The sequence below is a fragment of the Hemiscyllium ocellatum genome, chromosome 31, assembly GCF_020745735.1.
Source record: "Hemiscyllium ocellatum isolate sHemOce1 chromosome 31, sHemOce1.pat.X.cur, whole genome shotgun sequence".
Classification (NCBI taxonomy): domain Eukaryota; kingdom Metazoa; phylum Chordata; class Chondrichthyes; order Orectolobiformes; family Hemiscylliidae; genus Hemiscyllium; species Hemiscyllium ocellatum.
The window spans coordinates 34689844-34704541 of record NC_083431.1 but is presented as its reverse complement, the minus strand read 5'-3'; the positions used below and the strand labels follow the sequence as shown (position 1 = coordinate 34704541).

The following is a 14698-nucleotide window of genomic DNA, read 5'->3' as shown; positions in this document are numbered from 1 at the left end:
TGTAGGTGTTGCCAACTGTGATCGAATCTATACCTGGATGTTTCACAACAAGGCTTGACCCATTCTGCAGCCATTAATCTGCTGACATGTACATCTTTTTTGACACCATTTGAATGCACAAAGACACAATATTCAGTTTAATGATGTTTATCTGTTACACAGAAAGATTTCCCCATCCCCGTTTTCAATATTTTTAGAAAGAGTAATGTTCTGGGACAATCCTGCAGTATTGGCTAGGCTACTGTATTTGCTTTGTTTCACCTTTCCTTTCTTAAATCATACTTCACGTACCTTGCCCCGTACTGCACTGCAGTCCTTGCCAGTGTGTCTCATACCCTTTGTGATAATCCTTCTGTGTCTGAAACCCTTCTTCCTTTCATATCTCGAGATTGGTCTTATTCCTTCTGATCTAGTGTATCACAGTTTATTCATTCTTAGAAACTCGCAGCATATAATCTTACCTCCTAATTTTTGATGCTTTCTTGATTTTCCTGCAAATTGTTTTTGACCAGTGAAATGTTTCCCTATGAACAGCAGACACTGTACCTGACAAATGGTGATTGGATATAAGGCCCAAGCCTAGTTGTAAAAACATCTGTTGTTACTCAGCCTGTAATCTTTTATTTCTGCACACACCTACATTATGTCTTTATGTGAGAGCTGTTTCTTGTGTGCCTATTATTCTCTATTGTTATTCAGACCTGCACATGGCACTTTCCATCAATGCAGTCATGTTTCTGTGAGCAAAATTACATTCATTATACATATCTTTTAAGCATATTAGTCAGAGTAATTAGAGTAAATTCTTGCTGTATCTTTAATTATACAAAATAAAAAAAAGTTCCGCATGGTGTCATTTGGGCCAATGCTTTTGGAGTTGAATAATTGAAATGTAAGAGAACTAGTGAACAAGGTATTTCAGACACCTTTACTCTTCTGTCCAGTGTAATCAGATTTCCCCTTGCAATGTTCCATTCTTTTCTATCTAAATGGCAAACTGTACATCATATCGTCTCCCAGCACCATCAGATCCACCCTGGGCTGTCTTCTCTTCCTTCTCTGCATTGGCAATGTCACAGCCCGGGAGGGGAAGCAGGTGAAGCAGTAAGGGTTAGTGTTCGGATGTATGCTGAAAACCCAGATCTGCCTCTAATACCTACCTCAGCTGGATCACTATCACTGTGCCCTTAGACTGTCTGATATTTCCCCTTCCCCACACCTCACCCCAGCTCCTAGCTTCCAGCTCAGCACCGCCCTCATGACCTGTATTACCTGCATATCTTCCTTTCCATCTATCTGCTCCACCCTCCTCTCTGACCTATCACCTTCATCCCCACCCCCATTCACCCATTGTACTCTTTGCTACCATCCCCCACCCTCCTCTCTGACCTATCACTTCCATCTCCACCCCCATTCACCCATTGTACTCTATGCTACTTTCTCCCCACCCCACCCCCCTCTCATTTATCTCTCCACTCTGCAGGCACCCTACCTCTATTCCTGATGAAGGGCTTTTGCCCGAAACATCGATTTTCCTGCTCCTCGGATGCTGCCTGACCTGCGTGCTTTTCCAGCACCACTCTAATCTAGACTCTGGTTTCCAGCATCTGCAGTCCTTGTTTTTACCTGTCTGATATCCAGGATGACTTGCAACAATTTCCAGCTCAATATTCCACTGATTCAACCTTCTTTATACTACCACTGTCTAGCTCTGTAATGATTCTCTGTAATCTTGGCACCCTTAACCTAGATCATTTACTTTGATCTCTGTATGCCTGTGAGCCACACTGATTAAACTGTAATAGCTGCCCACTAAAAGCTTGTCCAATCTAGATTCCCATCCTCCATAAATTCCCTACAATATTCCCAATAAATGAAATTTCTCTTTCCCCTTTGATATTGAGCTGAAAAAAATTCAAAAAACATCAACATTGAACTAACTTACTAAATGAGGGTTCACAGACCCATGGTGTCTAAAGCTTTTTTTATTCTATATATGTGCTATTAAAGGCAGCCTACCACATCCCTACAGGAAAATAAATGTAAATTTACAGGTTTTAGGTCATGACAGTTGAAGTTTTCAAGACTGCCATTAGCATTCGGTTTCAGTAAGGAAAGCAAGGGAGATGGAACAGGATAATATAAATGGAGTTTGGGTACAGATCAACAGTAATCTCGTTGAATGTTGGGATGAGATCAAGGGAATGAATGATCTACCCCTGCTGCAGTGAATAATCAAGGGAATAATATTTGTCATTTGGCATATATGTCAAACAGGCCTCATAACCAGGGTGTTCAGTAACTGTTTGAAGTGATTAGACAGCAACATGGGTTTCATTCATATTTCAGAGGAATTCTTCAGCATCAGCCACCACCAGACCATCCCCTTGTCACAATCCCATCATATTTGATAATTATATTATGACATTTTACATCAACCAACAGGATAGCGAATTAATGGGAATCTATTTTAAAAAAAACGCAAGACAGTGACCCAATTAAAGAGTCACTTTAAAGTGTATCACACCAAGATTTATGTGATGCAAAGCAACAGAGATCTCCATGTATAAATTCATATTCTGTAGCTCTAGATCAGAAACTATTAAACCGCTGGTTCCTGTGGAAACTATGATGTGTGGGGTGGAGTCATCATAGGGTAAATGTCTGGAAGCTGCTGATTGCCAGGATAATTTCCTTTGCTTTCCTCTTCTTTCCTAATTGTGAAACGTAGCTGAGCAGGGACATAACTAATTAGACACTGGAGGCTGCCTTAAGAGTCAGGCAGACCTTCCATGAAACAGAAGGTATTGAACCAAGTGGTATTACAAGTCAGCTCAGCACAAATGTGAAAATAATGAAAAAAGAAACTCCTTGCAATTCCTTATTTTTTTTTAGAAAAAACTTTTTGGGGACGAGTAGTAGTTACTGCAGCACCGTGGTGAGGAGCCTATCAGTTTGGGTGTGAGAATTGATGATAGAAATCATTATGTTCACTTGTAGACTTGGTGTTATACCCCAGGGTTAACTGAGATCACATCAATGAAAGCAGGTGGAGGCTAAGAACCTACACTAGCAGTTGGATGAGATGGCAATTAATCTAACTCAATGAATCTACTGTATTGCAGGTAGTTGAAAAGTGCACGGAAGTGACGATTATGTAGCTCAGTCACTTCAGGATAGAATCCAATTTAGAGTTCTTGTGGTACAGTGGTAGTGTCCCTACACCTGAGCACAAAGGTCCAGTTCAAATTCCACCTGCATCAGAGATGTGTAAGTAACATCTCTGAACAGGTTGATTAAAAACACCTTCAATCCTACAGGCCAACTTGATCCTGGTACGTTGCAAAGACTGGCTGGAGCAATTCAGTGAGACAATAGTTGCTGTTGAGGTTAAATCTCTAATTTTAAAAATAGTAAACATTGGTCAAAAATTCATGACAATTAAACAGAAAGCTACATCTAAGGTAAGCAGTGATTGATTTAGCTGTATAAACTAGAGATTGCAACTGGAGTCCAACTTTTGGTGGACATGAGCTTTTTCCATTTTACCAACAGTAGATATTGATGAGTCTGAGTCTTCAACTCTGGAATGCTAGGTCTGTAAGTACATTGAAATAAGTGACTTTATGGTTTTTTTTTAGCAGTAATTTAAAATGAACACCTCCTGCTAAAGGATTTGGAGGTTTGTTAAGCTCAGTAGCGCAATGGAATCAGGACCGAGTGACACTTTAAGAAAACTAAAATATTGTGTTAAAAATCACACAACACCAGGTTATAGTCCAACAGGTTTAATGGGAAGCACACTAGCTTATGGAGCGACACTCCTTCATCAGGTGATTGTGCTGTATAAATCCTTCATCACCTGATGAAGGAGTGTCGTTCCGAAAGCTAGTGTGCTTCCAATTAAACCTGTTGGGACTATAACCTGGTGTTGTGTGATTTATAACTTTGTACACCCCAGTCCAAAACTGGCATCTCCAAATAATAAAATATTGTGGATGCTGAAGATCTGAAATAAATCTAGAAAATGCAAGGAAAAGCTCTGGCAGTCTGTCAGCACCTATGGAGAGAGAACCAGAGTTAATATTTCAAGTTCAGTGTGACGTTTCTTGTGAACCTAATGGTTTAATGCCAGATATATGGCAGAATCTTAGAGTTCTGAATGAAGCAGACTACAGTGTATATTAGAAAATGAGCAAGGCCTATGGTTGTCAACTGTCCTCAGTTAAGGGAGGCAGCATTCAGTCAAGGAGTCCCAGCACAGTAAGTGAATGGTATCCTTTATCACCAGTCCAGGGCTTGGACCCAGTCAGTCTAGCTGCATTAGACAGAGTCAGGATCCTCTCCTCATAAACGAGGAGGAGCTGAATGTCAGACAACCCACTACCTGTCTTGACTCTTTCTGCCCTATTGTGGGCTGTTTTTCTCTTGATATGAGAGAGAGAGGGAGAGAGAGAGAGAGGCAGGTGTTGTAGAAGATGAAAGTGGGTGGCAAAGCTGTTACTTGGATCGTAGGCCTGGAAGATCGTATGAAGTTCCTGCAAGGCAAGTCCCTTATCCAGCTTGGCGTTAATAAAGGTTGTGGTGTGATAAGGTTCTTTTATGGGCATAATCATCCACCGTGTGAGAAGTGGGGGAGAAATATGTCCACAATCCTTTCCACCACAGACATCAGATGGAGGCAGGAGGGCAATGGGACCTCACTTGACCCCCTCCTGCCTAATTAAGATCCTTAGCACACCAAACATACCACAGGAGAGGACACAAGATTCCACTTTATATTTGTGTGGATGATTGATTTTATTTAGTGATGTTCATTGTTTAATAGCAGTCTTGTGGCTGTGTATCAGTTTAATTTCAGTTCGCCAGTCTGTCTCAGTGCTTGATGTCAGTTAGTGACTCTGCTTGTGTCTCAATGGGTTGGATTTCAGTAGGTTGGTTAAAGTGCCTAATTCTGGGCTATGTCAGTTTGCAGCACAGAGTTTACCAGTGGCTGTTTGAGGGAAGTAGAGGTCAACACGTGCCATCAAATGAGCTATGAGTGCTGTTATTAGACTGTCTGCCATATTCTCTATCAGATCAGCCTTTCAATATCTACAATCTGATTGATCCTGATTCCAAACACAAGCCAGCCAACTTGCCCCTGCTTCAGATTAATTAGCAGGCTGTCCTAAATCAGGGAGACTGATAACAATTTAATGGATGATCCAATTAACCTCTAACCTTTAAAGTGTGTGCTATTTTTGCTTCTATTGCAGCTTAATGCACATAGTGTGGTGCAGAGAGACCAAGGGCTATAGCCACATATTCATAACTCTGATTGCACAGAAGTGTCACAGTTTTATTGATTGAAAAAAACAGTATTATCTTTACTTTCCTATAATTCCTGTCATCAGCTTATTGTTTCAGCTATATTTTGCACTGATTCCAACATAATTATGTGACCCCATTTCATCTCTACTGAGCCCACAATCTGCATGCAACTAAAGTGTGACAGGCTGGAGAAAGGATGTGGATGCAAAACAGAATTCTCAAATAAGGCTGGTTTTCTACAAATAACCCCCTGAATCTTTTCACAAAATTCAAAATTCAAGTGCTAATAATAAAAGTTCAGTTCTCTTCAAGGGATTTTTAGACTTAACTTGCTGGTCATAGTAATCTGTTTCATGTTAATACTAATTGCACATCAGGAACAGATTAACTCTTGTGGGTTACTTTATTTAAAACAATAAAATACATTAAAAGCTATGAAGCAGACATTACAGCAATCAAATTGTTTCTGTGCATGCAATTTGCAGCCACAGTAGACTCACTCCCAGGTAGACTCTTGATAGGGATTGATCTGCTTACCTGTAAGTGTTTTCAACATGCTTCGATGTTATAATGAACAAAGACATTGCAGTAGTCTCATGTACTTTAGTGTGATTTAAGACTGTTGATGATGTGTTTTATCTGTAGATTAATTTGGTTGCTCACAGTTCAGGCATGGTGAACCTCATCAGCATGATATTTTTCATTAACAAAACAGAAGTTGCTGGAAAAGCTCAGAAGGTTTGAGAGTGTCTGTGAAGAGAAGTCAGAGTTAACATTTTAGGTTGAGTGATATTTTTCAGTGTTGTTTGCCATGTCAAATACTGATCATGAGCTAATAATGAAGTGCTCATCAGAGGTTGTGTAGCTCTCTGGGTTTATATATTTAAAACCGAAAAACACATTACAAGTTACGAAGCAGACATTACAGCAAACCACCTAATGTGTATATGTGCAGCTTGCAGATTCACAATCAGGCAGAATTGTGCCATTGTGTACAGACAACACATTGAGTCCTTCTCACAAGGAGATACACATACAATAATCTGGACTGCACATGGTTGTGTAAGGTTGCCTATTGTCCCAGGGGCAGAGTCATAAATTGGTCCAGAGCAGGATGGAGTGCTAGCACTACTGTGGGTACTTACCACATGTACTCCCATTGGAAGCAGGATGGAGTGCTAGCATCCTGCTTCCAATGGTAGTACATGTGGTAAGTACCCACAGTAGTGCCCCAGAGAGCAGCAAGCAGGTGCTGAACAGATTTCCAAGACAGTGTGGAGAGCTGGTGCTGCACACCCCAGCAAAGAAAGCTGGTATTCAGAGAATATGGGTAGGCAGAAAGATATAATTAGAGAGAGAGAGAAAGAGACAGATCCACAGTAGAAGGAGAAGTGGTGTGTAGTTTTGAAACAATGGCAGCAGCCTTGAAATCAGCTGTATAAAAAGGGTCGATTTGACATTTCTAGCCATGTTAGCCTCCTTCCACTTGCTTACACATGGCCTTCAAGAGTATATTTTGCTTTCCTGTTCCAAAAATGGGTGCTCCAAGATGTTTAGGGATGGCACGGTGGCACAGTGGTTAGCACTGCTGCCTCACTGCGCCAGAGACCTGGGTTCAATTCCCGCCTCAGGCAACTGTGTGGAGTTTGCACGTTCTCCCCGTGTCTGCGTGGGTTTCCTCCGGGTGCTCCGGTTTCCTCCCACAGTCACAAAGATGTGCGTGTCAGGTGAATTGGCCATGCTAAATTGCCCGTAGTGTTAGGTAATGGGGTAAATGTAGGGGTATGGGTGGGTTGCGCTTCGGCGGGTCGCCATGGACTTGTTGGGCCGAAGGGCCTGTTTCCACACTGTAAGTAATCTAATCAAAAAAAAGGAATAAGACCAATCTCGAGATATGAAAGAAAGAAGGGTCTCAGACACAGAAGGATTATCACAAAGGGTATGAGACACACTGGCAAGGACTGCAGTGCAGTACGGGGCAAGGTACGTGAAGTATGATTAGGGCGGCACGGTGGCACAGTGGTTAGCACTGCTGCCTCACAGCGCCTGCGACCCGGGTTCAATTCCCGACTCAGGCGAAAGACTGTGTGGAGTTTGCACGTTCTCCCCGTGTCTGCGTGGGTTTCCTCCGGGTGCTCCGGTTTCCTCCCACAGTCACAAAGATGTGCGTGTCAGGTGAATTGGCCATGCTAAATTGCCCGTAGTGTTAGGTAATGGGGTAAATGTAGGGGTATGGGTGGGTTGCGCTTCGGCGGGTCGCCATGGACTTGTTGGGCCGAAGGGCCTGTTTCCACACTGTAAGTAATCTAATCAAAAAAAAGGAATAAGACCAATCTCGAGATATGAAAGAAAGAAGGGTCTCAGACACAGAAGGATTATCACAAAGGGTATGAGACACACTGGCAAGGACTGCAGTGCAGTACGGGGCAAGGTACGTGAAGTATGATTAGGGCGGCACGGTGGCACAGTGGTTAGCACTGCTGCCTCACAGCGCCTGCGACCCGGGTTCAATTCCCGACTCAGGCGAAAGACTGTGTGGAGTTTGCACGTTCTCCCCGTGTCTGCGTGGGTTTCCTCCGGGTGCTCCGGTTTCCTCCCACAGTCACAAAGATGTGCGTGTCAGGTGAATTGGCCATGCTAAATTGCCCGTAGTGATAGGTAATGGGGTAAATGTAGGGGTATGGGTGGGTTGCGCTTCGGTGGATCGGTGTGGACTTGTTGGGCCGAAGGGCCTGTTTCCACACTGTAAGTCTAATCTAAAAATTGATATCCACCTGCCCCATGTAAAAGATCTGACCTTGAAAACTCCCAGCTCTACTATTAATGGGATGTGAGTGCTGCTGCATTGCAGTTCCACAAATGGAGCTAAATTGCAGGTATTCAGGGACCATATGTCCATCGTGCTGGTGACTGTACCTATACTGATAATTCAGGTCCCTTCACATTGTCTGCATCTGTGATTCCTATTCAGCATCCTCTGATTGACTTTTGGTTGTGTCAGCTGCAGTCTTAGCTGTGTTTTAAATCTTCAGATCTGTGCAGAAAGCATCACTGCTGAGATGTCAATCCTTCCGTCAATATTTAGTACTCATGCCTATTAATGTGGCATTGATCAACAATCCAGTTCTCAAAACAGAATCATTGCACCAAGATCAAGAGAGCTAACCCAAGTGCCTGAGGCTAAAAAGGAAGATCCTGCACTCATTTTGTGGCCCCACCTTTGTATTTCACTTGTAATATCAGGTAAAGTGGCCAATTTATCTGTGTTCTTTCCCAGTAATTAAACTTGGATAATATATGATTTTTTTTTCCTGTGATTCTACAGCCCTGCAATCTTTGTGATTAAATAACATGAAGCAGTATCACTGATTCAAGCCTGACACTGCACCTGTTTATGTCCAAACTGAAACTAAAACCATAGCTTACAGGAGCTCCTCAGTGTTTCATGTTAATAAACAGTGAAGTGGAAGGAATGAAAAGCTGCGTTTGAATTTCTGGTTACAATAGGAAATAACGCAATCAGAGTTTGAATTTCTTAATACAGTATCTCTTGTATTCATTCTAGATAGTTTCTGCTTTCAGTTTCTGGAAATGCTACCATCAAATGTTGGCACCCTTAATGGTTGGCATGGTGACTCAGTGGTTAGCACCTCTGCCTCACCATGCCAGAGACCCTGGTTCGATTCTGGTCTCAGGCGACTGTCTGTGTGGAGCTTGCACTTTTCCCCCTTTCCTCCATGGGTTTGCTCCAGTTTCCTCCAAGTCCAAAGATGTGCAGGCCATGTTAAATTGGGCCTAGTGCTCAAGGATGTGTAGGTTAGGTGGATTAGCCATGGGAAATACAGGGTTATAAGATAGGTGGAGGGTCTCGTTAGGATGCTGTTTGGATGGTTGGTGTGGGCTTGTTCGGCCGAAAGACCTGTCTCCACACTGTAGGGATTCTATGATCCATGGACTGCCCTCTGATAAGGCAATAAATTCTGGCCTAGCCTGCCGAAGCCCTCATCTGTGAATTAATTAATAGGAAAACAGACTTTGATGTACCAGCTTGGATATTGCTAAAAAGTTTAATGCACACAGATAGGATACACTGTTCAATGATTAAACCTATATTGACATGAATCCATTCCCCTTCAGACCATTAGTCTTAATCAGCTCTTATGGAAAACCCAAGAAGGGTAAAATTAAATAAAATGCTGTTAATAATTCAAGTGAAAAGTAAGTTGGGCAAGTTCAGATCTTTACGGTTTACTTGGGTGTCATTGCCTTGTTCAGTGGGTGAATTCCTGACCTGGACTATGTGTAACATTTAGTCTTTATTCTTTCACAGGCAAAGGACAGCGATGATGATGATGAAGTCAGTGTTAACGTGGACAGAGACCACTTCATGGATGAGTTCTTTGAACAGGTGAGATTATTACAAGTGGAGGCAAAAGGATGAGCGCATTGAAATAGCCATGGTAACAGCAGAATTTGAGTGTCATTGTAGGTGCATTCCAAACATGTGTCAAAATCACAAAAGGTACAGCAATATGGCCGTGGACCGTGAACACAACGTGTTAAATGTCAGTACAGTCAGATCATTATTAGGAGCAGTAGAGTAGAGAAGAAAAGTAGTTAGCACACAAAAACAGCCCCAGGACAAGTGATGTGATTGCACATTGCAGGAGATTCTGGTTCCCAGCATGATCCAGTAAGTGTCTATGACTCAAGGAACTTCAGCTCAGAAACAGTTAGGTTGGTATGCTGTCTGCTCTGCAATGGATGTAGGAGGGCAAAGTTTACCTGGACACTTTATTCCAGAAGGCAGTGACGTTGTTGTACAATTAGATCTTCCAATTTGGTCAATAATCAGGGCCAGGGGGACATGAGCAGGTAAGGGAATTGAAAAGGTAGAGCCTCAGCCTTTGCAGGAATCCAACAGGTTTGAGTCGCTTGCACCTTATATGGTCAAAAGTAGGTGCTATGGTGTTGGTGAGCATTTTAATGGAGGAAGTCACTCAAATGTTGAGAATAGGGTGATGTGTCATAGCTGCAGTGTTTGGGGGCTTCTGGATACCTGGGTGATCCAGGTCAGAAAAGCCTGCAGTAAGTGTTTGCAGCTTGAGCAGCTTTGGCTCATAATTCATGAGCTGGAAGTTGAACTACAAACACTGTGACATGTCAAGAAGGAGAAAAGTGACCTGAATATTTTGTACTGGGGGCAGTCAGATCTGTTTGGATATGGTCTTCTGAATTGGTCAGGTGGAATAGGAGAGTATAAATTTGAGTGAGGCTGTTAAGGAACCCAGAGTGTCAGATTTTGCAATTGCAATTCTACTTGTTTGGATGTGAGTGAGGATGCATGGTAGATGTGCTAACTGTCCATGGCACTGTGGTACAGAAACTCATTCAAATGAGGAGAGCCAAAAGCAATGTAGCAGCTGTAGGGACAAGTATCATGAGGGGAATAGACATTGTTCTGTGTAGCCAAGAATGGGAGTTCAGAAGACTATGTTGATGACTTGGTGACAGGACTCAAGAAGCTGTTCTGAACTGAAACTTGGAGTGGATGGGAAAAGATCCTGTTGTAATGGTTCATATTGTTACCAATGACATAAGCAGAACAAGGCAAGATGCTTTCCCTTAGTCAGAGTGAGGACAGAAGCCCCAAACTGAAGATCTAAACCTCAAGGCTAATAATTTATTAACTGACCCACATACATTTGGAAGACTGCACATAAGATTAGTGAAATGAATGAGTGGCTCAAAGACTGGTGTGGAAAACATCAGTTCAGGCTTATGGAGCACTGGCATCAGTACAGGAGAAATAGTCATGAAACAAACATTAGAACAGCCTGTATGTGATCTAAACTGGGACCAGTATTCTAGCAAATGCTATAACTAGGCAAGTAGAAAGGGCTTTAAACTTAGCAGTGCTGCTGAGGAATGCAACTGGGTAAATGTGGAAAATCAACTGGTAGAATCAAGCCAGAAGAGCAGAATAGTAATTTGGGAAGGGAAGGTCAGAGAAAGACAGGATGAGACTAGAGTAAAAGAGACAGAATAAAGCTAAGGATACACCAACAGTCAAGATTAGATGTTAAAAGATAACAAAGAGATGGATAGCATGTCAAATAATTGGATAGAATACCAATAAGGGCAAAGGATAACTAAAAGATTAATCAGCAGAAAGATATCAGCAATATGACAGGAAGCTATCCGGAAATATAAAAAATGGACAGCTGGAGCTTTTATAGGAATTTTAAAAAGGAAAGGGGTAAGTAAAGTGAGAGAGAAAGAATTGATATGAATAAATTTGCTTCTCTCTTCATTACAGAGGATACAAGAGACATTCTAGTAATTATTGTAAATCAAGAGGTGGAAGGGAGAACTAGTTGAAATTACAATCAATAGGGAAGTGGTGCTGAATAAATTGATGGAGCTGTGAACTGACAGGCCCCAGGTCCTGATGAATTTCATCTAATGACTTAGAAGAAAGAACTAATAAAACAGTAGGTACATTGGTGTTAATTTTTCAAGAAGTGCTAGATTTGGGAAAGGTACCAACAGAAGGAAAGTAGCAAATACAAGTTCTCTGTTCAAGAAGGGAGCGTGGCAGAAATCAGGAAATGATAGGTTAGTTAGCTTGATATCTGTTGTGGACAAGTTGTTAGAATTGATCATTATGGAAGTTACAGCCAGACACTGAAAAAAGTCAAAGTAATCAGGAAGTGTCAGCAAGGTTTTGTGAACATGAAGTGATGTTTAACCAAAGAAGCTCTTTGAGGAGTAATATGCACTGTAGATAAAGGGAAGCCTGTAGATATACTGTACTAGATTTCCAGAAGGAATTTAGATTAGAATTGGTGACGGATAAATGGTTTACCATTCCTGGCACGCTAGCACAGTTCCTGGAAAAAGTGAGTGATTTGTACCATTCTGACTCTTTCTGAACTATGTTGAGCTCAGTGTTCTGGTGAATCATATAGCTAGGCAGTAGTCAGAGTTTCAATCTAATACAGAAGCGTGAGTGAGCCAAGGTGGAAAGATATGATAAATTAAAGAGAGAAAACAAGGCATTAGAGCCAGATAGCTATAAGAAAAATTATGATCAAAACGCAGAAGGAAGAGACAGAGCATACAAACCTAGGAATGCAGCATTAAGGGTAGAGGTTGCAAAAATGCTAAATTAACAGAACTAGAAGTACCATATCTCAATGCACATGATATTTGTGACAAAATAGACGAAGTGACAGTTATAAAGTAAATTACATATGATAGACATGACGGCATACTGACAAAGTCTAGGACCTGAATATTCAAGGGTACAATGACATGTGGAATGGATAGAAAGCTCAGAAAAACTGGAGGAGTATTTCTGTTAATTAAGGATGAAATTAGTTCATAGAATGAGGTGACCCTGGTTCTAAAGATCAAAATGTAGAATGAGATTGGATAGAGATAAGAAATAGCAAAGGTAGGATGTCATTTATAATTGTAGGTTACAGCCCACCTAACAGTGATGGAAATGGAAGATGAGATGCACAGGGTAAAAATATACTAATTGGAGCTCATAAGTAATGTATGGAAATAATCATGAGCAATTTTAATCTGTGGATGAATTGGATGTATCAGAATTGCAAAAGAAGCCTGGAACATGAGTTAGAGAGTGTTTACAGGATTTAGCATAACAATTCTTACAACAGCAAATTCTAAAGCCAATCAGATAAAAGTCTAACCTAAATCTGGTGACGTACAATGAAATAAGATTGATTAATTACCTCATAGTAAAAGTAGTGATCATAGCATCATTGAATCATACATTCGGTTTGAAGCTGAGAAGACGAGGGCTAAGTCTGGTGTTTTAAACTTAAATAATGCAAGTGTGAAGTTACGAAAATAGAGCTGGCTACAACAAACTGCAAAATTAGGTAAAGGAATAGGTCAGCAGAAATGTAGTGGCAGACGTTTAAGGCATATTTCATAACACTCAGTAACAATGCACTCCAGGGAGAACAAGAGTCTGATGGAAAGACAAACTATTTATGGCTATAAAGGAAGTATTAAGTCTGTGGTGAGCAAATTATTGGAGAGGATTCTAGACACATGATTTATGATTACTTGGAAAAACATAGTTTGATTAGAGATAGCACGGCTTTGATGAGGGGCAGGTCATGCCTCACAAGCCTTATTGAATTTTTAGAGGATGTGCCAAAACACACTGAAGGTAGAGTGATGGATGTGGTGTACAAGGATTTGAGCAAGGCATTTGATAAGATTCCCCATTGTAGGCTCATTCAGAAAGTAAGGAGGCATGGAACACAGGGAAATCTGGCTATCTGGATACAAAATTGGCTGGCCCATAGAAGACAGAGGGTGATAATTGATGGAAAGATTCAGCCTGAAGTTCGGTGACCATTGGTGTTCTGCTGGGATCAGTTCTGGGACCTCTGTTCTTTGTGATTTTTATAAATGACTTGGATGAGGAAATGGAAGGGTGGGATAGTAAGTTTGCCAATGATATGAAGGATGGTGGAGTGGTGCATAGTGTGGAGGGCTGTTGTAGGTTTCAGCGGGACATTGACAGGATGCAGAACTGGTTGCTATGCGGCAGATGGACTTTAACCTGGAAAAGTGTGAAGTGATTCATTTTGGAAGGTCGAATTTGAATGCAGAATACAGGGTTAAAGGCAGGATTCTTGGCAGTGTGGAAGAACAGAGGGATCTTGTGGTCCATATTGATAGATTCTTCAAAGTTGCCATCTAAGTTGATAGGGTTGTTAAGAAGGCGTGTGGTGTGTTGGCTTTCATTAGCAGGGGGATTGAGCTTAAGAGCCATGAGGTTATGCTGCAGCTCTATAGAGTCCCGGTTAGACCACACTTGGAAATTGTGTTAAGTTCTGGTCATCGCATTGTAGGAAGGATGTGGAAGCTATAGAGAGGGTGCAGAGGAGATTTACCAGGATGCCGACTGGAGTGGAGGGCATGTCTTATGAAGAAAGGTCGAGGGAGCTAAGTCTTTTCTCATTGGAGTAAAGAAGGGTGAGGGACAACTTGATAGAAGTGTACAAAATGATGAGAGGCATTGATAGAGTGAATACTCAGAGACTTTTTCCAAAGGCAGAAATGGCTATCAGAAGAGGCCATAATTTTAAGGTGATTGGAAGAAGGTTTAAGAGAGATGTCAGATGTCGGTTCTTTACACAGAGAGTGCTGGGTGTGTGGAATGCACTGCCAGCAGTGGTAGTAGAGTCAGATACATTAGGGATATTTAAGCAACTCTTGCATACGCAAATGGATAATAGTAAAATGTAAGTTAGTTAGTAAGTATGTAAGTTAGTTTGATCTTAAAGCAGGATAAAAGGTTGGCACAACATCAAGGGCCAAAGGGCCTATACTGTGC

General features: G+C 41.6%; 1 protein-coding gene across 2 annotated transcripts in view; it reads left to right on the top strand.

Moving 5' to 3' along the window:
* The window catches only part of LOC132830551 (syntaxin-1A-like), a 234073-nt gene that overhangs the window by 16330 nt on the left and 203045 nt on the right, over window positions 1-14698 (top strand). For both annotated transcript variants that reach the window (XM_060848334.1, XM_060848335.1), the window contains exon 2: window positions 9644-9721. In XM_060848334.1, coding sequence (XP_060704317.1) covers window positions 9644-9721 — 78 coding nt within the window. The remainder of the gene's footprint in view (window positions 1-9643; window positions 9722-14698) is intronic.